This window comes from Oryx dammah, unplaced genomic scaffold (genome assembly GCF_014754425.2).
Source record: "Oryx dammah isolate SB20612 unplaced genomic scaffold, SCBI_Odam_1.1 HiC_scaffold_3, whole genome shotgun sequence".
In the NCBI taxonomy this organism is placed as follows: domain Eukaryota; kingdom Metazoa; phylum Chordata; class Mammalia; order Artiodactyla; family Bovidae; genus Oryx; species Oryx dammah.
In genome coordinates, this window is record NW_024070187.1 from 6,676,126 (window position 1) to 6,700,618 (window position 24,493).

Below are 24,493 nucleotides of genomic sequence, written 5' to 3' on the forward strand. Positions count from 1 at the left end.
TATGCACACAGATGCTCTAGGCAAAACTTCAGGGTGTTCTGCTCAAAGTTGTAGGAATATCATTCTCAAAGTAGGAAAGGAGTTCACATTCTCAAGTCTCTTATACTCCTTTCCTCCTACCTGCACGCCTAAGTCATTGTTTTACTGGATGATGTGCCTTGCTTTTCTGATGAGTGGCTTACTTTCTTCTTAGGGGTGGTTGGCCTTGGCAAGTATCCCTCCGGCTGAAGTCATCCCATGGAAACGGTAGGCTCCTTTGTGGGGCCACGCTCCTGAGTAGCTGCTGGGTCCTTACAGCAGCACACTGCTTCAAGAGGTATGTGTGTACCTTTCCAGATAATGCAGTTTGGCCCTTGCTTACCAGTTCTTCCAACCCCTTCCTGCTCTACAGCATACTGGACACTTGGAGTGTCAGAGACAGGCTACAGGCATTCCTCGTCTCCTCCAGTGGTGTCGTGGAAGCAAGGGGGTAACATTAGGAGCAAAGAGAGCTCTCAGGAAGTCACTTGCTAACCCTGGTATTAAAGCAAACTCTAGGTTTAGGGAGAAGAGAAGATGGGTCTTTGGAGGGGAGGCAGCTATGTTATTGCTTCTCCAAGAACATGTCTGAGGATGAAATCATGTGCCCACAGAGCTGGAAGAGACCTCAGATTATTTGCTTCTGAATGCTAAGGAGTAGGGAGTCCACGCTTAGTGTTTTGATTTGAATTTTAGAACCTTCTAGTCTGCTCGGTGTTCTGTGTCTTCTAGAGAAAGACTTCTCTATGTCTGTGTGTCTCTGTCAGTTTGCTTCCTGGTTATTTCCTGTTGTCTCAGACATTTTCGGCTTTCCTGGTGGCTCAATTGGTAAAGAATCCGCTTGCAGTGCTGGAGACATGGGTTAAATCCCTGTGTTGGGAAGGTCTCCTGAAGAAAGAAAGGGCAAACCACTCCGTATTCTTGCCTGGGAAATCCATGGGCAGAGGAGCCTGGCGGGCTGCAGTCCATGGGGTCGCAAAGAGTTGGACCCGACTTGGCGACTAAACCACCACCAGGCATTTTCTCAGCCCAATCTGAAGTCTGTCCACTTCCGAGGGGAAGCCCTGCAGAGGAATTCAGTGTGCCAGAGTCACACTGCTCATGGTGGCGGCACCTGCAGGACCTGGTGGTCCTTTCTCCATGTCCTGTGCTCTTCCGTGGCCCTGGATAATGGCCATTTCCTCAGCATGAATTTTTGTGTTTAAAACTGTGTACCATTGCTTGGCAAATATTAATGATGACTGAAGCAAGGTGATGAGTACAGGGGGTTTCACTATTCTAATTGTGTATATTTAAAAATACTCAAAAAATGTTTTAAATAGAACATTTCCATAGTGTTAAAACATTCTTACAACCAAAAATTCGTTTTGTATTTTTTCATTTGTGAGATTATGTGGCTTCATTGTGTATTAACAATCCATCCATGTAGATTTTGTTTGTTTTAACTGCCATATGAGTGTGTTAAGTCCTATTGTAAGATGCAGCCAACCACAGTGTATTTATTCTCCTACTTGGTGGATAGTTAGGTGGCTTCCATTCTGTCATTACTAAAAAAGAGTGCTGCAGTAGCTGTATGTGTCTCGTTGGTCCATACCTGTGGGCGCATTGTTCTGGGTCCAGGAGTGTGGGTGTCCCTCATACTTTCTAGGCACTACTGGTTTATGTTCTGAGTAACTGCATCAGTTTATATCACAGCAGTTTCTAAGTTCCTGTTTCCTCACATCCCTGTCTCAATTTGCTACCATCAACATTTTCAGTTTTTGCCAGCCTTAAAGAGTTTTTGGGTTTCTTCTTAATTCTATTCTTCTGATTTTGTGTCTTCTTCTTTTGTGAATTATTTGTTTATATCCTTTGCTTATTTTTCTATTCAATTGTCTTTTATAATTGATTTTAACATTTTTTGGATATATTCTTTATACAGAGTCTTTGTTATTATGTGTTACAAATACCTTTTACCAATTTGGGGCATGTCCTTTCACTAACTTAAAGTCTTTTTCTTATGAAGATAGTTCAATTTTAATATTTTTAAGTGTGTCAGTTTCTGAAGTCTTATAAAAGCTTTGTATATCTTATTTTTAAAATCCTTCTTTAGCCCCATAAGAAGATACTATCCTAGGTTTTTACAAAAAATTTTACAGTTTTGCTTTTCCTGTTTAGATTTTTAATCTTTTTTACAGCTTTGTGTGTGTGTGTGTATGTGGTATAAGGTATAAGGAAGGGACCTAATGTTATATTTTTCCTTATGGATAGCTGGTTTATCCAGTACTTTTAAAAATTAAACATTCCATTCTTTACCCACTGATATGTCAGTTGTGTTGTTAAGTTCTCATATATCTTTGTTTCTAGAATCTCTATTCATTTCCTCTTACCTATTTTGATAAATACTTATGGACTAATGTTCCATGTTCAAAGTGCTGCAAAAGATACAACTCTGTATTTTACGTATTTTCTCTCATTCATGGGTAATAGTTGAGTTTGAGAGTTCACCTATATACTGGTAGGTTTATTATATTCATGTGTTACATGAGTGGTACAGACAATAAAGATTCATTTATTAACTTAACAAAAAATTACTGAGCCTGTAATATTCCCAGAAATATTGCACTAGAAATATCTTGGAGAATAAGACAGATAGCACCCTTGTTAGCATGAGGTTTTATTGCAGCTATAGGAAGCCAGAGGAGGGAGACATATAGGATGAAAAAAAGTAAAAAGTGTCATTTTTAAAATGAGGTCTTTTCTCCATAATATTATTTAGATACATTCAGCTTGTTAAAAACCCAGATTTCCTGAGCCACTATCATAGATCTTCTGAATCTTTGGAGCTAAGACCCAGGAGTTTGCATTCTTATCAAGCATCTTTGATGATTCTTATGAACATTAAAAGTTAAGACCCTCTTGCTCCTGGATAGAATAGCATATGGTCTGGACATTTGAAGAAAGATGATGAGAAAGAATATAATGGAGTTAACAGGATACTTATCCTTGCCCTATTCAACATATCCATAGCTAAGCTGAAAAAGGACACTGATGGCAAGTTAATTATATTTTTTGATGCCAGGAGATTGGTAGGGACACATAACAGGTTGGAAGATAGGATCCATGGTGGCAAAGGATCTTGATAAGCTGGTTCTAACAAATGGAATATGTGGAATAAAGAATAAAATGCTGCCTTTAGTTTGGGAACCATGACTTAAATGCAGCAGAAGTGAAAAAGACCTTATGGGTTTTAGCATCCTGCAGCCTCAGGGGTAAAGAATCTACCTGCCAAGGCAGGAGACATAAGAGATGCAGTTTCCATCCCTGCATTAGGAAGATTCCCTGGAGAAGACAGTGGCAACCCATTGCAGTATTGGGATAATCCCATGGACAGAGACGCCTGGTGAACTTCCGTGGGGTTGCAAAGAGTTGGACATGACTAAGAGTGACTGAGCCCGCATGAAACCTTAACAGAGTCAGTGAGGTAATGTGGTTGCCCCACAAAGTTAATCAGCCTTGGGCAGCCTTGCCAGAGCAGCACTAGCACAAAGCAGCGAAGAGCCTTGCTCTTCTGTCCTACTGTGCTCAAGCTGTTGTCAGGGGCAAAAACGGAGAGAACTGTGCTCAGTTCTGAGTGACATCCAACGAGAAAGTGACATGGTGCACAAAAGAACTGTTCTCAGTTCTTAGTGACATCCTACGAGAAAGCGACATGGTGCACCAGGGAAGGCAAGCAGAAAGGGGCGATCGTCAGGAATCAGATTAAATTTACTATGTGTTGCTTAAATACCACAGATGGTAATGGGAGGTAATTTTCATTTTAGCATAGGAATCAGGTCTGTTGTTAGGACAGTTCCAAGCTGGAGTGGGATGTATATGGGAGGAAGAGTGAGTTCTCTTATGGAGTCTGTTCAAGCAGAGAGGCTGAATTCATGTATTGGTAGAGGCTGGAGGTAGATAATGTCTAATGTTGAGAACACAGTGGTGAGAAAGGATAAAGCATATTTGAAGGATGGCAGTTACTAGGATCATGGATCCAGAATGTGTATAGTGGAGTTACAGTAAAGAAGCAGGAATGGTCTGGGATGTCAGGGTAGTGAATCTCTATTTCATTTACTTGGTAGTGCAAAATCACTAAAGGTTTTCGAGCCTTGAAATACGATCAAAGAGGAGTTTTAGGAGATATGTCATTAGAGATATATGGGATAGATCTGAGAGGGAAAAGCAAAGTTACTAATCTAGGAGTCTGTGAACAAGCTTCAAATTATATGAGAAATATTTGCATACATGCTTCTATCCTTTTTTCTAGAGTGATTCAAATTGGCCCATGTTACCAAGTGATTAAACCCACTGTGGTAGGAACTTAAGGGAGACTGGTTGAAAGGCTACTGTAATAAAGGTAGAAGGTTGCAAAGGAGAGGAGGGAGAGAAGGTAGAGACCCCGAGAGAAATCAATAGAACTCGGGACTGGGTAACCAGAGAGTGAGATCTGGCCATTAAGACCAAGGTTAGTATGGTCCAGCAAGTGTTCATGCCTGGGCCCCCAGGAGTTGGAAAAACAACACTGATCTAGAAAGCCACGGAAGTTTTAAAGTCCTCTGGTGTGCCTGTTGACGGATTTTATACAGAAGAAGTCAGGGAGGAATAGGAATAGGGCTCGATGTTGTCACTTTGACTGGCATCCGGGGACTTTTATCCAGGACTGGGTCAGAGCTGTCCCCTGGAAAGCGTGAGTAGGGCAGTACGCAGTGGGTCTCACGTCCTTTGAGGAGCGGCGCTCCCAGTCTTGAGGAATAGATCAAGCCCGGAGCCTTGGAGTGGGAGTTCTGACTCCAAGACCCTAGACTACCAGAGAACTAACCCTGCTGCTGCTGCTGCTAAGTCGCTTCAGTTGTGTCCGACTCTGTGCGACCCCATAGACGGCAGTCCACCAGGCTCCCCCGTCCCTGGGATTCTCCAGGCAAGAACACTGGAGTGGGTTGCCATTTCCTTCTCCAATGCATGGAAGTGAAAAGTGAAAGTGAAGTCGCTCAGTCGTGCCCGACTCTTAGCGACCGCATGGACTGCAGCCCACCAGGCTCCTCCGTCCATGGTATTTTCCAGGCAAGAGTACTGGAGTAGGTTGCCATTGCCTTCTCTTACCAGAGAACTAACCCTAGGGAGTATCAAATAGTGAAAACTCACACAAAGAAACCATTAGAATATAAGACCTGGCATTATCCAACCACCAGCAGCACCCGTGCAAGACATGTCAGCTAAACAACAAAACAAAAATATAAATCCTATCATCAGCAGACAGGATTACCACCTCACTCAGCCTTGCCCATCAGAGGAAAAACAAACAAACAAAAACTCACCCTATAGGAAGCTTATACAAACAACCGGACCAGCTTTAGGAGGGCAGAAACCAAAGGGAAGAAAGAATTCAACCTTGAAGCCTGGGAAAAGGAGAGCTTAAACACAATACTTAAAAAAAAAAATGAAAAGGCAGAGAAATACTACACAAATGAAGGAACAAACTAGAAACACAGACGTCCAAATAAATGAAGAGGAAACAGGCAAACTACCTGAAAAAGAATTTAGAATGATAGTAAAGATGATCAAAAACCTTGAAAAGAGAATGGAGAAAATGCAAGAATCAATTAACAAAGACCTAGAAGAATTAAAGAATAAACATACAGAGACAAACAACACAATTACCGATATTAAAAATACTCTGGAAGGAATCAGTAGCAGAATATCTGAAACAGAAGAATGAATCAGTGAGCTGGAAGATAAAATGGTGGAAATAGCTTCTGAAGAGCAGAATAAGGTAAAAAGAAGGAAAAGAAGAGGATAATCTCGGAGACCTCTGGGACCTAAATGTAAGACCAGAAACTATAAAACTCTTAGAGGAAAACATAAGCAGAACACTCAATGACATAAATCAAAGCAAGATCCTCTATGACCCACCTCCTAGAGTAATGGAAATAAAAACAAAGTAAACAAGTGGGACCTGATTAAACTTAAAAGCTTTTGCACAGCAAAGGAAACTATAAGCAAGGTGAAAAGACAACCCTCAGAATGGGAGAAAATAATAGCAAATGAAACAACTGACAAAGGACTAATTTCCAAAATATACAGGCAGCTCATACAACTCAAAACCAGAAAAACAGCCAACCCAATCCAAAAGTGGGGAAAAGACCTTAACAGACATTTCTTCAAAGGAGACAGATGGCTAACACATGAAAAGATGCTCAACATTGCTCATTATTAGAAAAATGAAGATCAAAACTACAATATCAGATATCAGCTCACACTGGTCAGATTGACCATCATAAAAAGTCTACAAAGAATAAATGCTGGAGAGGGTGTGGAGAAAGGGAACGCTCTTGCACTGTTGGTGGGAATGTAAATTGATACAGCCACTATGGAAGACAGTATTGAGATTCCTTAAAAAACTAGGAATAAAACCACCATATGACCAGTAATCCCACTCCTAGGCATATATCCTGAGGAAACTGAAATTGAAAAAGACACATGTATCCCATTGCTCACTGCAGCACTGTTTACAGTGGCTGGAAAATGGAAGCAAGCTAGATGTTCATCAAGAGATGAATGGATAAAGAAGTTGTGGTACACAATGGAATACTCAGTCATAAAAAGGAATGCCTTTGAGTCAGTTCTAATGAAGTGGATGAACCTAGAACCTATTATATATACAGAGTGAAGTAAGTCAGAAAGAGAAAGCTAAATATCTTATACTAATGCATATATATGGAATCTAGAAAAATGATACTGAAGAATTTATTTACAGGGCAGCAACCAGAGAAGTCAGTGGCACCCCCTCCAGTACTCTTGCCTGGAAAATCCCATGGGCGGAGGAGCCTGGAGGGCTGCAGTCCATGGGGCCGCTAAGAGGCGGGAACAACTGAGCGACTTCACTTTCAGTTTTCACTTTCATGCCTTGGAGAAGGAAATGGCAACCCACTCCAGTGTTCTTGCCTGGAGAATCCCAGGGACGGGGGAGCCTGGTGGGCTGCCGTCTATGGGGTCGCACAGAGTCGGACACGACTGACGTGACTTAGCAATGGAGAAACAGACATAGAGAATAGACTGTGAACATGGGGAGAAGGGAGGAGAGAGTGAGATGCATGGAAAGAATAATGTGGAAACTTACATTATCAGGTGTAAAATAGGCAGCCAACCGGAACTTGCTGTATGGCTCAGGAAACTCAAACAGGGGCTCTGTATCAAACTAGTGGGATGGGGCAGGAGATGGGAGGGAGGTTCAAAGGCAGGGGATATATGTATACCTGTGGCTGATTCATGTTGAGGTTTGACAGAAAACAACAAAATTCTGTAAAGCAATTATCCTTCAATAAAAAAATAAATACATTAAAAAAAATAAATGGCAACCTTAATACCACCAGTAAAAAAGAAAAAAAGACCAAAGTTACAGTTCCAGTTCCTCCAACTGGTCATTGTTGCACTTTGTGGAGACTATTTTAATAATTTAATAAATAATTTTATTATAATTGAATAATTATTTATAATTATAAATAATAAAATTAAAAATAATTTAATAAACAGCAGCCTCAGTTTTCTCATCTGTGAAGTGAAGGCAATAATGTTCCACAGCGAGGAACAAATGATCTGCAAATATGTAAAGGTTTTTTATATCTGTAAAATTAAGAACAAATGTTGGTTGTTTTTATGGGAAGGTTCAAAAACAGGAATCAAAGATTATTATTAACAAAGGTAGAGAATTCAGGATGGTTTCATCCCACTGACTATTAGAGAAAAAGGTAGGAAACTGCAGAAAAACTGGATTCTTGGGCTAAGACTTTAAGCAAAATAATTCAGTATGTTCAGTTTAGATTTTCCTCCTCTTGCTCAAGACTCCTTGTCTTTCAAGTTGATCTCTCTCTGCTAAAAGTTACAGACCTTGGGGTTCAAGGCTTAGAGTATTAAAGGTGGGAAATTGTCCAAAAATTCCACTTGAGGTTGAAAACTTTGATCTGACTTTTGAGTTTCCTCAAAGGTTTTTCTTTTTTAAGGTACAAGTTTGGGTTTGTTTGTTTAAAGGTCATTATTCCTCTCTTGGCTTGCTCCTTCTAGATTATTGCTTCAAGTCAGTAATCATCTCATTTGTGTTTATTAACTAAGTGTCTAATATATTACTTGGCACAAACAGACCCCCTAAATGATGGTTACATGATGAAAGTAGGGGGTCAGTTGCCAGATAGTGGATATATTTAAGAATGTTGGACTCTTTAGAAGATGGTGGTATTTTAAACCTAGATCAATGGATAATTCCTTCCATATGTCATTCTGAATTTCTTCCCATTATCTGCACAGTGTAAAATAAAGACAGTTGATGAAAAAGCAGAGGGGCAGTTGATGAAATGCAGCATTCTGACTTGCTTTGGATAGAATGCAAGACTCTGAATGTTAATAGGGAGAAATCTGTTTTGCTAAGGTGTTACGCATCCATCCGACTTGGTCTGTTGTTTTGAAGTGCCCAAGGAGGCTACAACTCACATCTTTATTACAGTAAGTTTTTTGAAAGCCAGTGATTAGAGGACAGTGACCAGTGATTAGAACAAACTCCAAATTTTGTCTTCTGGGTTCAGGGACTTTGGATTAAAACAACCTTCTTTTTATCATCAAAAACTTGGAAATGTGCAAAAATAGAGAATTTTCCTCTGGAATTGTAGACACTGTAGTGTAGTAGGGGCTTCCCAGTTGGTGCAGTAGTAAAGAATCCGCCTGCTGATGCAGGAGATGAGAGAGACATGGGTTCAGTCCTTGGGCTGGGAAGATCCCCTGGAGGGGGAAATGGAAACCCACTCCGGTATTCCTTTTTTTAAAAAAAAAATAAACATATTTTTATTTATTTGGCTGCACTGGGTCTTAGTTGTGATACATGGGATCTAGTTCCTCGGCCAGGGATTGAACCCAGGCCTCCTGCATTGGGAGTGTGGTGTCTTAGCCATTGGACCAGCAGGAAAGTTCTCCACTCCTGTATTCTTGCCTGGAAAATTCCATGGAGAGAGGAGCTGTCAGGCTCCAGCTTATGGGGTCACAAAGAGTCAGACACCACTGAGCGGCTGAGCACACACGCAGCAGGCTGTAGTGTAGAAGCAATGTGGTTAGCTTCTGAGAGGTTCTCTTCCTTTTAAGGGCTTCCCTGTGGCTCAGCTGGTAAAGAATCCGCCTGCAATGTTGGGAGACCTGGGTCGTTCCTGGGTTGGGAAAATCCCCTGGAGAAGGGCGAGGCTACCCACCCCAGTATTCTGGCCTGGAGAATTCCATGAACTGTATAGTCCATGGGGTCGCAAAGAGTCGGACACGACTAAGCGGCTTTCACTTCACTTTCACTTCCTTTTAAATTCTTGGGAGTCTAACTTACGGCCCACTGGGAGGGGACCTAGATTTCGTATTTTGAAATTAGCTCTCTCACACCCTTTTCCTTTCCATTTGTATTTCTACTGCTTTAACTATCGGTGAAGTGTTAGTCACTCAGTTGTGCCCGACTCTTTGCGACCCCATGGACTCAGCCCACCAGGCTTCTCTGTCCATGGGATTTTCCAGGCAAGCATACTGGAGTGGGTTGCCATTTCCTTTTCCAGGGGATCTTCTGGACCCTGAGATCGAACACTGGTCTCTTGCACCACAGGCAGATTCTTTACTTACTGATCTATGAGGGAAGCCCAAAAGCCAAATTTTCTTTTCTTCAAAATCGCTCAGTCATGTCCAACTCTTTGTGACCCCATGGACTATATATACAGTCCTTACAGTCCATGGATTCTCTAGGTCATAATACTGGAGTGGGTAGCCTTTCCCTTCTCCAGGGGATCTTCCCAACCCAGGGACTGAACCCAGGTCTCCCGCATTGTGGGTGGATTCTTTACCAGCTGAGCCACAAGGGAAGCCCTAACTATAGTTTCTTATTCATGGGGCCTTTTTTGGTGCCTAATTCTTGCAGTGATAATATGGGCCAGTGCTCTTGAACAGCCGTTCTGAACAATAGAGCATAGATTGCTCTCACCATCTGTGTTATTTTATGCTATAGGATGACAGTTTCTTAACTGTTTATTTTTTTGGCTCTGTAGAATATTCACTCTTTTATGTAATCCTCATATCAGAATAATCTAGGAATGGTGGCCTGAGGATGATGAGATCAGAACACAATTACTCATATCCACCATCCTGTTATACTCATTTCCTATAGCATCTCTATATGATAAAGGTACTTTATTGGCTGGCTGACAAAATTTTAGTAATCCACCTCTATGTTCATAGCTTTCACATATTATGAGGTGTCCAAAACATTCTTTTATGCTGACAGGGGTAACTGAGGTAGTTAGTGAATCACTGTTTAAAGGCCTTCTATCCCATTTTTCACATTTTTCCTAGTGTTAATAGGAATGCAACATCCCATTGGCAGTTTGAAGCAGAAACCTGGATAAATAAAGTTTTTGTTTTGCAATTACCCTGTGAATTTTACACAATACAAATTGCTTGCTTTTGCTGTTTCCTATTTTAAATAATTATTCAAATACAATAAAATGACCCTCTCTCTTTGGTAGTATGGGAATATAATTGAGAGAAAAATTCCTGAATGTTAAACTAATTTCTTTTAATTGCTTGCTCTGATAACAAACACCATTTTGCAGGAAAGAATGTACTTCAATAAAAGGATTCTTTTATTTCTGTAGTTCTGCAACAAATTTGATTTTATCAAGAATTATAGCTTGACCTGATTTTATCTTTTTGACTGTTTGTCTAGAGACACTATAGCAGCTGGAAATTGTCAGAGACTAGTGCTCTGAAATTCAGAAATATCTCAATTATTAGAGATTATAATTATAAAGATGAGGCACAGAAGTAATGGGACTTACTTTTTAAAAACAAAATGTGTACTGTACTTAAACCTGTGTTCCAGCATGACCTGGAACATGGTACAGTTCTTTAAGAACAAGGTCTTTGGTGATGTACACAATAGCATCAATCATGCTAAAATCATTTCCTGAACACACACCACCTGTGTATAAGGGGCAGTGAAAGATTTTACAGAGAAGGTCACTTCTCCATGAGCAATTGGAATCATCTACTCAAGCAACTTAGTCAGCCACTTTTTGACGTTCAGACAGCAGAGAAGGACAGATTCTGGTAGTAGCAGATGTGTACAGGCTGATGTAAAATACTGTCTTTTTGAATAGATAAATCTATAGAGAGAACACACATAAAATGACCCTGCCACCCAAATTAACTCTTCTCTTTTTAATTCTAGGAATTTTAAACTGTTAATTCTAGAATCTCAGAAAAACTGAAATAGGGGATCTGCCCTGTCTTAGATCCTCTTTTGCTTAAACTTGTCCAGGAATTTCATCCAGTTTTTATTTGAGGGGGAGTGGAAGGCATTTCAGCAAAGCAAACAACTGAATTGCGTGTCAGCCAAAAGCTGAAATGTTTGTTTTTTAGAAGCAATTTTGAAAATAATCTTTCAAAATAACAAACGTTCAACTAGAAATACCTTAAAATACATTGAAAAAGAGAATTCCTTGATAAGTTTTCTTGAGAAGTCTAGAACCATAGAAAACGCTTTCTAAGCCCCAAACTCTACTGGCAACCTCAGCCAAAGTGTTATCTGTGAAGTATATAATCATACCCACTAGGAGAGGTAACACTGGAGACAAATATTTGGCCAGCAAACTAATCCAGTCTTATGTCAGATGATCTTCAAATTCCAAGCATAAATCTAGTCTAAGAATAACTGGAGTGAAAGGAGTGTGGGAATCACTTCTTGGGTTTAGCTGGTCCATTTCTTCAATGAGGATTTTAAAAGTGTACATACAAACAAAGACCTTCATTTTAACAAGAGTGGTGCATTTTTTCCTTCTTGTCAGGTAAATATTTTGTTTTTATTCTCAGTTTAAATAATATCAACTCCTGATTGGTGAGCATATTAATTTGGGGGTATACTCAAAAATGGGCTTCCCTGGTGGCGAGGCATTAAAAGAAGCCACCTGCCAATGCAGGAGACATAAATTGTATCCCTGAGTTGGGAAGATCCCCTGGAGAAGGAGATGGCAACTCAGTCCAGTATTCTTGTCTGGAGAATTCCACGGGCAGAGGCAGGCTACAGTCCATAGGATCGCAAGAGTTGGACACGACTTAGCAACTAAACAGGAAAATACATGCTAGAATCTCCCTGGTCTGAGGACAGTGTCTGTGTATGGAATGTCTGTGTGTGTACATGTTCATGTGATTGCAATCTATTAGCCATCTTTTAGGAGGCTCACTTCATTTCAGTGAAATTCCAGGCATGAAGGGACGGGAGTTAAGCTGGTGCCTCTCAGTCTTTGTTTTGCTGGTTTTCTAGTCCTGCTGTGAATTTGGATCACATCAGCTCTGTTGATTTCACGTTCTCAGAGTTTGTGTGGCCTGGACATCTGTAGTCTTAAAAGTGGTACAGGTGGTTCTCATGAACAACCAGCACTAATGAGAACAGTAGATCTTTGCGAGGACCTTTGTTTATTTTTCCAAAATAAAAACTTCTGTGATGGTGTTACAACATAGCAATTGGTGAGATGTCTCTCACTTCATTAATTTAGGGATGAGAGTGTATGTGTGTGTCTTCCAAAATAAGTCATTTAGCATATATTTATTAAGAGCTTTCTCTGTGCTGACTTCCTTGCTCACAGATGTGAGCATAACATGGTCTTACACTTAGGGAGCCTTTAACAGGGTAGACCTGACATCTTAACCAGTCCCAGTGTGTGTGTGTGTGCACGCTCAGTCACCTCAGGTGTGTCCGATTCTTTGTAACCGCATGGACTGTAGCCCCCCAGGCTCCTCTGTCCATGGGATTCTCCAGGCACAAATAAGCCATGCCCTCCTCCAGGGGATCTTCCCAACCCAGGGATCGAACCTGTGTCTCCTGCATTGCAGACGGATTCTTTACCGCTGAGCCACCGGGAAGCCGACAGGTCCTAGAAGCTCTTGTAAGTGCTCTGACAGTGCTGTTGGGAGTGTTCAAAGGAAGGCTTGAGCAGCTCTCTGGGAGGGCAGGAAGAGTGTCCTAGATCTTGAGACTTAAAAGTGAAAATCAGTTTTTGCCATCTTAGGGTGAAGGAGGGGGGAATGATACTGCAAATAGTTTGAATAAAGGTAGGTTTGTCAGACTCCTCTTCAAGCCACTAAAATGACTGCGGCACAGAAGCGGTATCAGGGTGGTGGACAAGGGCCATTCTTGGATGGATTTGTGTATTACTGAAGGAATTTGAACTTTATTGTGTAGACAGTTGGGACCCCTTGAAGGGTATGCAGAAGAGTAGTTATATTACCAGATATTTCTATCTGACTATTTCTGTTTCTCTCTGGCTGCAACGTGAAGGATGGCTTGAAAAGTTAAAACTTGAAGTAGCGATGCAAGGATTATTTTAGCTAAGTGTCAAAGCCCTCTTTTGAAGAACAGAAAATATTGTTGCAGTAAAAAAGTCTGGCAACAATATTTTCTGTTCTTCAAAAGAGGGCTTTGACACTTAGCTAAAATAATCCTTGCATCTAAAAAGCCTACATAAATATGTCCTACGTTATCTAAAAATTTAGCCAGTGAAGAAAGAAACAGGACATGGAATTTATTTTTTAAATATCCCAGTCTTAAAGTCTTGAATATCTTGCCTTCATGTGCCACTTCATGCCTGGATTACTGCAACAGTCTGCTAAATGGCCTCACTACTTCAAGTAGGTTGTGAGCCACAAATACAAATCATATATGTAACTTTAAATTTTCTGGTAGCCACTTTAAACGATTAAAAAACTAAATGGGTGAAGTTAATTTTAATGATATAGTTCATATAACTTAGTATATCCAAAATATTATATAAAAATTGAGATATTTTATATTCCTATTATCTGTAGAAACAATATATTTTATATTCTTTTTCATACTAAATGTTTGAAATCCTGTGCACATTTTTACTTTTTTTATAATAAATATTCACCACTATATTTCTTTTTTTTTTAATTATTTAATTGGAGGCTAATCACAATATTGTGATGGTTTTTGCCATACATTGACATGAATCAGCCATGATGCACGTGTGTCCCCCCATCCTGAACCCCCCTCCCACCTCCCTGCCCACTTCATCCCTATGGGTTGTCCCAGAGGACTGGCTTTGAGTGCCCTGCTTCATGCATTGAACTTGCACTGGTCGTCTATTTCACATATGGTAATACACGTTTCAATGCTATTCTCTCAAATCATCTCACCCCCACCTTCTCCCACAGCGTCCAAAAGTCTGTTCTTTACATCTGTGTCTCTTTTGCTGCCTTGCATATAGGGTCATCGTTACCATCTTTCTAAATCCCATATATATGCGTTAGTATACTGCACTGGTGTTTCTCTGACTTACTTCACTCTGTATAATAGGCTCCAGTTTCATCCACTTCACATCTCATTTTGGACCATCCACATTTCAAGTGCTCTGATAGCACATGTGGCCACTGCCTCCTGAGCTGGACAGTGAAGCTTGAGATTAATTTCTTAAATTCCACTCCAGGGATACAGGCAACCTTTCAGCAGCACTTTTAAGGATGCAGTGACAGTTGATCACCTGGGATTTTTCTTTAAAAACCTGTATATTAATGAGATATGTTGAATTTTATAATACAACAGTATCAATACTCACAAAGTAGAAATGAGTTATTTAAATATCTGATTATTCTTCATGACTGTTGCTTTTTACAGTTTCAGGATGTGAAATAGTCCTAAACTATTGAAGTGGAACACACAAGAAGTCTAAGCACAATATATGAAAAGCCTTCTGTACTTTAAAGATATGTGATAATTTAAGGTTCAAAATGGAGAATTTCAAGGAATCGCAGGAAATTGTTAGTTTCATACATCACTAGTAGGTTGCACTGCTCAGGCTTTTGAGTTGACATAGTTACAAAAACCACTTTGTATACTGAAGTGTTGTCAGAGCCCTGCTTAGGGCTACTAGAGTCTTTGAACGACTTTTAACTCTGCTGCTGCGTGGGCTTGTCTCTAGTCGCAGTGGCAGGGGCCACTCTCTAGTAGTGGTGTGCGGCTTCTCGCGGTGGTGGCCTTTCTTGTTGCGGAGCACAGGCGCTCGAGCGGGCTTCATGATCGTGGCCCTGGGGCCCCAGGGCACAGGCTCAGCAGTCCAGGCGCACCGGCTTGGCTGCCCCCAGCACGTGGGGACGTCCATCTTCCTGCACTAGGGGTTGAACCCCTGTCTCCTGGGTTGGAAGGTGATTTCTTTGCCACTGAGCCACCAGGGGAAGTCCTGTTGAGAATGTTTTAAGTAGCCACAGAGAAGTGGGGGCTTCCTAGGTGGGGCTAGTGGTAAAGAACCCACCTGCCAATGCAGGAGATTTAAGAGACACGGGTCTGATCCCTGGGTTGGGAAGATCTCCTGGAGGAGGGCATGGCATCCCACGCCAGCATTCTTGCCCACAAATCCCATGGACAGAAGAGCCTGGTGGGTCACAAAGAGTCTGACACGGCTGAGGCGACTTAGCACACACACACAGAGGGGAGTGAGCAAGGGGCTGTACTCTTCAGTGAGAAAGAGGAAGTGATCAGGAGGTGGACTGGATCTTGTATTGTAGGTTGGTGGTTCTCAGTGGGGGGCAGTTTGCACCATAGGGAATATTTGGCAATGTCTGGGTTGGGTGCGTGTATGTGAGTGTGTGTGCAACTGACATCTAGTGAACAGAGAGGCCAGGGATCCTTCTAAACATCCTACAATGCACAGGACCCCCCCTTTACATTAAAGAATAATCTGGTCCTTAATGTCAGTAGTGCTGAGCTTGAGAAACTGCTTTAGGTAGATGTATCAGAATCAAGGTATGTTGGCTGAAAGACAGGCTGAGACCTATCAATCAAGTAAATATTATGCTTATTTTTTATGTGAGTAGTCCCTATGGAAAAAAGACATTTCATTAAAAATCTGCATCCATTCATTAAATCAACCAATGTATGCTGTGTTTCTACTTAACTGGCATTGCTATACTAGATGTGTACGATTCATCAGTGAACACAGATAAAAGGTCCCTGGCCCTTGAGTACCTTTTGTGTAAGCAGGGCGAGACAGAGAATAATAAATATGATAAGTAAACTAGATAGTTTGTTAGAAAGTAGAGTTTTAAAAAAAGGAAAAATTAGAGCAGATAAGGATAGTGGGAGTGCCAGGGGAATGGAATGACAAACAACGGTGGGCTATAATTTCAAATGAGCATCAAAGTAGGTCTCAGTCTCTGAACAAAGATTTAAGAGATGAGAGCATATAATGCATATATGTTGCCTGAAGATAACAGTTTTGGTTTACATTCAGTTCACAGGAAAGGGGAGTAAAGTGGATTGTGCTACTTAAGTGATCTGGGAGATACAGAGTTAGACCAGGCATGGTTTCTGCCCTCATGGAACTTCATGGGAAAGTCACCATCTTGGAAATGACAGAAAAATGATGACAGCAAAGGCAGGATTGTAACTTTGCCCTATTTCATTCGCTCCTGTTTTGATCCTTTTTCATGGTGGGAAAATGACTGGTTAGTGATTACTTTCCATTCATCCTCCTTATTTGATCCTTCTCAGAAAACAGTTAGACAGTAACCTGGGTTAAACAGTGAAATGAATGAAGAAAACACGTGAGTAGGAGACAGAGCAGTGGGGTCAGAGAAATGGAAAGAAGGGTGAAACTTACAAAAGGAGTTAATGATTTGGAAGAAAGGGTTACAGGTATCTCTGTTAAGCTTCCTGGCAGGCAGTGACCAGTTTACAGTGTTTGAAACAAGCCTCCCATTAGCTCTCTCTGCCTCTCAGGTACGGTAACAGTACTAGGAACTACGTGGTTCGGGTTGGGGATTATCATACGCTGGTGCCAGAGGAGTTCGAAGAAGAGATCAGAGTTGAGCAGATCGTAACCCACCGGCTGTACCGCCCGCACAGCAATGACTATGACATCGCCCTGGTTAGGTTACGAGGACCAGAGGAGCAGTGTGCCAGACTCAGCAGCCACGTTCTGCCGGCCTGCTTGCCACGCTGGAAAGAGAGGCCACAGAAGAGAGCCCACAACTGCTATGTAACAGGATGGGGAGACACAGGTAACAGAAAACCCAAAGAAACAATGACGATACGGCCGCCTTCTTGTGTCTGGATTACCCATTTGGGTGTGCAGTGGGTTGTTGTTCAGTCGCTAAGTCATGTCATTCTTTCCGACCCCGTGGACTGCAGCACGCCAGGCTTCCCTGTTCTTCACCGTCTCCTGGAGTTTGCTTAAACTCATGTCCGTTGAGTCGGTGATACCATCCAACTGTCTTGTCCTTTTGCCCCCTTCTCCTTCCGCCTTCAGTCTTTCCCAGCACTAGGGTCATTTCCAGTGAGTTGGCTCTTTGCATCAGTGGCCAAAGTATTGGAGCTTCAGTTTCAGCATCATTACCCCATTCAGTACAGTGGGCAGCAAAATCTTAAAAGGGGGTTCAAGCTTACTTGTTTGGAAATTCCGCCAAGTGTGAGATGCTTGCGTGCAACTTGGATTCCTATCCTGAGGGTACTATGGTTTCCATTAGGACGGAGACACTACCTTAGGGCTTGGGCCTGGCTGTCTCTGTTTGAAAGTTTTCCCAGATGACTTTGATGTAGCTACCCCAGCAAATGGAGAAGGAAATGACAACCCACTCCAGTATTCTTGCCTGGAGAATCCCATGGACAAAGGAGCCTGGTGGGCCACAGTCCATGGGGTCGCAAAGAGTCTGGCACTACTGGGCGACTAACACACACACAACCCAGAAAGGGCTTTGGTATTAGTTTTTTTTTTTTTTTGTAATAGAGCCCTTTATCAAACTAAATCTTATGGAGATTTTTAAATAAAGAACAGCCAAAATACAAAACAAAGCTGCTGAGGTTCAAGAGGAGGGATCCACCCTACTTGGGTTTCTCCTTCACCACTCTCCCCTTCCTATTCTTCCCGCTTATGCTCTTCTCAGGCAAACCGCTTTCTGTATTGTCTTGCTAGCGTTAACATCAGCACAGAGTTGGACATGACTGAAGTGACTTAGCAGCAGCAGCAGTGCTTTCTCAGGAGCTCAGGGGAAAAGAATCCCCCTGCCAATGCTGGAGATGCGGGTTTGATTCCTGGGTCAGGAATAGCCTCTGGAGAAGGAAATGGCAACCCACTCCAGTGTTCTTGCCTGGAGAATCCCATGGACAGATGCACATGGTGGGCTACGGTCCATGGAGTCACAAAAAAATTGGACATGACGTCCTAAACAACAGTGTTGGCTCAGGATAGTCTGAAACAGAACTCTTAACTCTCGCCTGGATCAGGTACTTGATTCACAAATGACTGTTGAATAAGGAGAAAGGATTGGGCTGACTACTCTGCATTAAAAATAAGTAACACTGTTAACTGTACTCTTGAAAACAGCATCCAATATGTATTTCTGTAGGTGATGATTTCAATAAGGTTTTACCTAGTAAATTGATTATATTTCAGTGTTCATTTTATCCATTAAATCTTGGCTTTAGACTGGGAGTCCATGGGGTCGCAGTCAGATAAGACTTAGCAACTAACACTTTGACTTCCTTTAGATTCAACACTATTTCATAGCAGCAAAATGTAGAAACACCTGTAGCAGAACAGAATACTGGGACCAATCCTGAGAGAAACCATAAAATATGGAAACATTTCCTGGATGATGTAATAAAATCAGGTCAGAGTAAATGCTTTCTCAAGGAAACACTATGCTGAACTGTGAGGCAAATTGACGATTAAAGTGTAGGTATTAAGATTACTTCTTCAGGGAAGTTCAGTCATCTTCCTTAAGGCACTACATCTAAACACAGGTAACACAGGAAGTAAATTTCACCAAATGATTTTATTATGAATGAATCACTGCAGCTGAATATACTGGACAATAATGGTGGAATTTAGATGCAAGTAAAGGCTGTCATGGAGAACCTACCAATTATGCATTTTAGCCACTGAACAAAGAATGAGTGGCTTACTAGTAAATACAGTATCTTAACGTCAAGAGGTTAAACTTAAGGCTGTCTGTATATAAAGCTGTTTCTGAATCATCTTCATGAAATATTGAGGGTAGTAATTGCCAGTTGCCGTAGATGAGTTTTAGAGCAGTGGACATGCCCGTACAGAACTGGCGTGACTGCACCCTCAGCATTTTAATACAGAGGATTTAAATTCTAAAGCCTACACAGACGTGCTTTCCGTAGGTTGCCCTTTTCTAGCAGGCAAACCCATAAATGTTGCTCAAAGTGAAAGTGAAGTCGGTCAGTCGTGTCCGACTCTTTGCGACCCCATGGACTGTAGCCTACCAGGCTCCTCTGTCCATGGGATTTTCCAGGCAATAGTACTGGAGTGGATTGCCATTTCCTTCTCCAGGGGATCTTCCCAACCCAGGGATCGAACCCGGGTCTCCCGCATTGTAGACAGATGCTTTACCATCTGAGCCACCAGGAAAGTCAAATGTTACTCAACTATTCTTCAAAAACTTCAGTACTGAGAAACAGATCAGTGAAGGATTAGAGTATATTTAACTGCTCACTCCCGTACTCACTGGAAAATTCCATGGATGGAGGAGCATGGTGGGTTACAGTCCATGGGTTCGCAGAGTCAGACACGACTGAGCGACTTCATTTCAACGGCAAACACTGAAGAAAAAAATCATTTATAGTTATCACTCATTTAAACTACACTAATGCCACAATAGGGCTTTTATCTTTAAGACTCTTAAATGTTCATTTAACTGTTAAATATAGCTCTAAGATCTTTAGCTGGAATCTAATCCAGTTGTTTGGCCCGCATAGGACCAGCCTACTCAAGAACTCTACAACAAGCAGCCATCCCCTTACTTCCCAAGAGGTTTTGTGAACATCGTTATAAGGGTCTGTTTACACGAAGGATGCTCTGTGCTGGAAACCTCCATGAACACAAACGTGTGGACAGTTGCCAAGGAGACAGCGGAGGACCACTCGTGTGTGAACGACCGGGAGAGCGCTGGGTTGTGTATGGGGTCACCTCCTGGGGATACGGCTGTGGAGCCAAGGATTCCCCTGGTGTTTATACCAAAGTCTCAGCCTTTGTACCTTGGATAAAAAGGGTCACCAAACTGTAATCCTTCATGCAAATGTCAAGAAGATAGTATTTAAAGAATATGTTGGAAAATTTCCAACATTGGCATTTAGCCAGAGATGCCAACTAATGGGAGTGGAGATCTTTTTGTGTTCTGTGTTGATAAAAGTGATGTACCTCTTTGCTGCTGGAGAATGATGTGATCATTCTGGTTACAGATACCTCAGTGTAATAATGACTATTCTTATTTAGCACTGTTGCCTACCCAAATTAGTTTTACGGGAGACTACATTCGTTATTCTGTCTTGTCTCAATTTCTCAGCATTCTCCAGAGATTATTGTATATTGATTGTGCAATAAGGCTGTTTTTACATGTATTTGGATTGAGAACTCCTTTGTAACTCAATCAGTATGGTCTATATTCATATTAAGAGCCTACCTTTGACATAAAAAAATAGCCTTTACTATACTTAAAATACACGTGGCAGTGTTTTCTGTTCATGTAATTTTCAAGCTGATTTTTTTCCCTGAAGGTTGATAAGTAGTTTCCACAGATTAATCTTTCTAGCCTTTCACGAGTGAGAAAAGCATAAAAGCCAAAAAGGTAAAGCAATCCTATTATAAACAGACTGGACTAGGAATATTATGTCACAGTACATTTCTGAATGCAGCCTTTATACCAAGTCACTATGGCAACTAGAGAAAAACATTCTAGCTACCTTGTATATTGCTAGCACAATTTGGCTGATGACATTAAGAATACCTTCAAATGGTTTAATACATAACCTGATTCATCCACCGTGTACTTGCCAACATTTATCTGATTACTTTTAATGACTTCAAGTTTGCTGCTTGGTGAATGTTTCTTCCTTAGCAGCATGCTCTTTTCTAGACCGTGGTGTAAGAGCACCACCTACTGAAACTTTCTGGTAACTGAAACGTGCAGATTTCCTGAGACTGTCCTGATAAGTGGAAGTTGCTCAGTTGAGCTCAGACTCTGTGATCCCATTGAGTGTAGCCTACCAGGCTTCTCCATTCACGGCATTTTCCAGGGAAGAGTACTGGAGTGGGTTGCCATTTCCTTCTCCAGGGGATCTTCCCGACCTGGGGATCGGACCAGGGGAGACCCAGGTCTCCGTGTTGCAAGCTTTATCCTCTGAGCCACCAGGGAGGTCTGCCATCCTGATATAGCCCTGTCTAATAAAGATTTTGTTGAGTTGCTGTGTCCTACTCTTTCCAACTCCAGGGACTGTAGCATGCCATGCTCCTAGTCCTCTCACTCACTCAAATTCATGTCCATTGTGGCAGTGATGCTTACCCATCTCATTCTCTTCCTGATAAAAATACACAATTAAGAATGCTTTCCGTTATGTAGTGTGGGAAAGCTCTAAAATAACTGCAATATTTAATCCATATGCCAGTTATGTATCAAGTGACTACGCACCTCATTGACAGCTTATAAAAGGCAGTAAAGATTTTTATAGTATCCCTAGTTTCCAAATGGGTTAACAAGCAGAGGCCAATGAGACACTTGCAGGGTTTTCAGTCCAAACTCCAGCAGAGTCACAATGAAGACAAGGGAGTCTCTTTCCACCTAGTTTTCTGTTTCTCAAAGGAGTAAGGGATAGCTGCTTACTTTGCAGCCTTACTGGAGAAGGAAATGGCAACCCACTCCAGTATTCTTGTCTGGAGAATCCCATGGACAGAGGAGCCTGCCAGGCTACAGTCCATGGGGTCGAGTTGGACACGACTTGGTGCTGTCTTTTTCTTTCTCTGCAGCCTTACAGGGCACAAAAAAACTGTCCCAGTACGTAGTTTAAAGAATTGTGTATAGAAGGGATAGATGCATAAAGACAGGTGAAGGCAGGTGAGTGCAAAATATAGAATTAAGAATGCTAAGTAATCCTTTTAAATGGCTGATCATGAAGGGACCTTTTTATCCCCTCTTCTGCATCCTACTGTGTCCTTTTGTAAAGGAAGCTATGTAAAAATAGGTGCTTTATAATTTACTACTTTGCAGAATTGCAATGCCAAGCCATTATAACATTTTTCAAAGTGCATTTGATAAAGGAATAACTGTACAAGCATTTACATTTAGAGATGACAGAACTATAGTGTACACATGCATGACCGCCTGAGAAAAACATACCGTGCAGGTGAGGAAAATTCTCATAGGCCATCCTTATCATTAAACTGCAATGCTGGTGCAAACATTCATAGTGGAATTTCAACTATGTTACTGTTACTGAGTGCAGCCTCGCTCTGCCACGTGCATCCAAAATGAGGTGTTGAGGCAAGGAAGAGACAAATGGGGAGCCAGCAGACCGAGATGGCAGGCTAGAACCTCAAAGTAACCATCTTATTGGGGTCTGGATGCCAGGTTCTTTAACAGATCAGAGAGAAGGGGGCAATAGTCAAAAGGTAGAAGAGAGAGGGGAGATAAAGTGAGGAAGTGAAAAGGTCTCCAGTCTTGCAAAACATCTCCAAGGAATATCCAGGCTTCAGAAGTGTGTTAATCTCTTCTATTCACAGGTGGGCAAGGACCTCCAGGCAAGCCATTGAGTATGATTATAATAAAAGTCAAGCCAAATAAAATTTCCAACATAAGAGTCATAACCTCCTTGCAACAACTAGACCAGAGATTGGTTTAATTAAAAGGTCAGGTAACAGGTTACCTTCAGTGTTATCAACCTTGAGGTAGAATGTTCCTTCATAAAATATAACTTTTATTATAACTTTTTTCTTGTTAAATGACTTTTGAAGACCCAAGTGTCAACTGCACATACTAGGTGCTCCCTAAATACCATATACACTACTAACTCATGTGACCACCCCCTGAACAGAACAGGCTGCCTCTTGTTCTCTATAGTTATCTATGCACTTATCAGACCTCAGTTTGATCCCTGGATGTGAAGATCCCCTGGAGAATCCCATGGACAGAGGAGCCTGGCAGGCTGCAGTCCATGGGGTCTCAAAAGAGCTGGACATGACTTAGCGGCTAAACCATTCCCATTGTACTCATAAATCATTCACTCCTGGAACATTGTTATGTACAAATCAAGCATTTATTATATAAATAAAAGCAGCACACCTTTATTTTCTATTTAAATACCATACACGAAATTTAAAGTCACATTTGGCAGTGTACTGCAGGATGCTCAGACTTCACCCACATCACTTTGGATTTCTTGGTGTATCTGCAAGAGAAGAAGCTCAGCTCAACAAGACTGATTTGTGTACATAGTGTTAAGATTTTAGCAGCTAAGCAGTTACAGTCTATTCAGTTGGCTATTTAAATAACAAAACGCTAGCACAATGTGCCAATTCCGGCCTTCCAAATCCTTAGCTGGAAGAGTTTGAGATGCATAAAATAGGAACGTACCTCGTTATGCTTTCCATCGTCCACTGGAACAATTAGCTCAGCTTCCTAGAAACATTTGAACAGTAGTTTAATGTTTGCCAAATAACCCAGCACACTGCAAGTTTTTAAAGTGAATGTTACTTGTGCAAGTCAGAATCTGATACCAATTAAATGGTGACAGCTTTGCCAATAAACAAGAATATGCTCTTCCATGGCTAGGAAGGGAGACTGCCACAGCCGACAGGTCCCAAAGATACATGGAGATTCATAATCCCAGCAAAGATCAGCAAAGACAACTACAGACACTACTCACCACCTGGATAAAACTGGCGGGGCGTCAGGCTGCGGTGTTACTCTTCAGAGTCGCAGAGCAACAGATTCAAGATGGCCACATGGCACCGACCGTACAACGGATAACCTTCACCCGAGTCATCAGCGCTATTTAACTTCTGCCGGAGAGCCCACGACCCTCGCGCGACTGGCTTCCGACTGAGCGCCCGGCGCTGCACGTGGCCGCCCCGCTAACGAACGAACATGAAGCTCACCCAAGCTTCTGAACCTAGACGTTTTCAAAGCTAACGTCGATCTACTACTACAAGACCGTCGCATCTCCTGCATCTTAAACTAGGCCGAAAAGACGTGTTCCTTGTACTTTACCTCACAAAACAACCACGACAGACCGCCTTACCCTCAACCGGACGCTTACCGGACGAAAAAGGCCAGCCTCGCCTGCACAAGCTCTCTTATAGCGCTGATGACCCCATTCCGGGGAGGAGCCGCGCGGGCCGAGGCCTACGCGCCTGCTCCCTCCGCCCCGCCCTCCCAGCCTCGCCGCAGCTCCGCCCGCTCCGTTGGCCACCGGCTCCCTTGGCGGCCCCGCCCCTTCCTCAGGGTCTCACCTTCCTCGCGCGTCTAACAGATCTGCCCTGTAACGCGGCGTCTGAGTTTGACGCATGCGCACGCAGGCCCCGCCCCTTCCTCTGTGTTCTGCCTTCTCGCGCGTCTTCTAGATCAGCCCGGCTGGCGC

General features: G+C 42.0%; 1 protein-coding gene, 1 long non-coding RNA gene and 1 other non-coding gene across 5 annotated transcripts in view; 1 reads left to right on the plus strand and 2 right to left on the minus strand.

Moving 5' to 3' along the window:
• PRSS12 (serine protease 12) overlaps window positions 1-20,575 on the plus strand; it is an 83,216-nt gene extending 62,641 nt beyond the window's left edge. For 2 of the 3 annotated variants that reach the window (XM_040237401.1, XM_040237399.1), the window contains 3 exons: window positions 194-316; window positions 16,838-17,118; window positions 19,841-20,575. In XM_040237401.1, coding sequence (XP_040093335.1) covers window positions 194-316; window positions 16,838-17,118; window positions 19,841-20,148 — 712 coding nt within the window. In that variant the 3' untranslated portion in view covers window positions 20,149-20,575. The remainder of the gene's footprint in view (window positions 1-193; window positions 317-16,837; window positions 17,119-19,840) is intronic. The other variant, XM_040237400.1, reaches the window with a different exon arrangement.
• Window positions 20,576-23,152: 2,577 nt separating this feature from the next.
• Window positions 23,153-24,284, minus strand: LOC120861690. The gene is made up of 3 exons (XR_005720583.1): window positions 23,780-24,284; window positions 23,488-23,532; window positions 23,153-23,302 (listed from the first exon to the last, which is right to left on the minus strand). It is a non-coding gene; the product is annotated as an uncharacterized LOC120861690 (long non-coding RNA).
• Window positions 23,599-23,729, minus strand: LOC120862295. Its single transcript, XR_005720725.1, has one exon. It is a non-coding gene; the product is annotated as a small nucleolar RNA SNORA24 (small nucleolar RNA).
• Window positions 24,285-24,493: the final 209 nt, after the last annotated feature.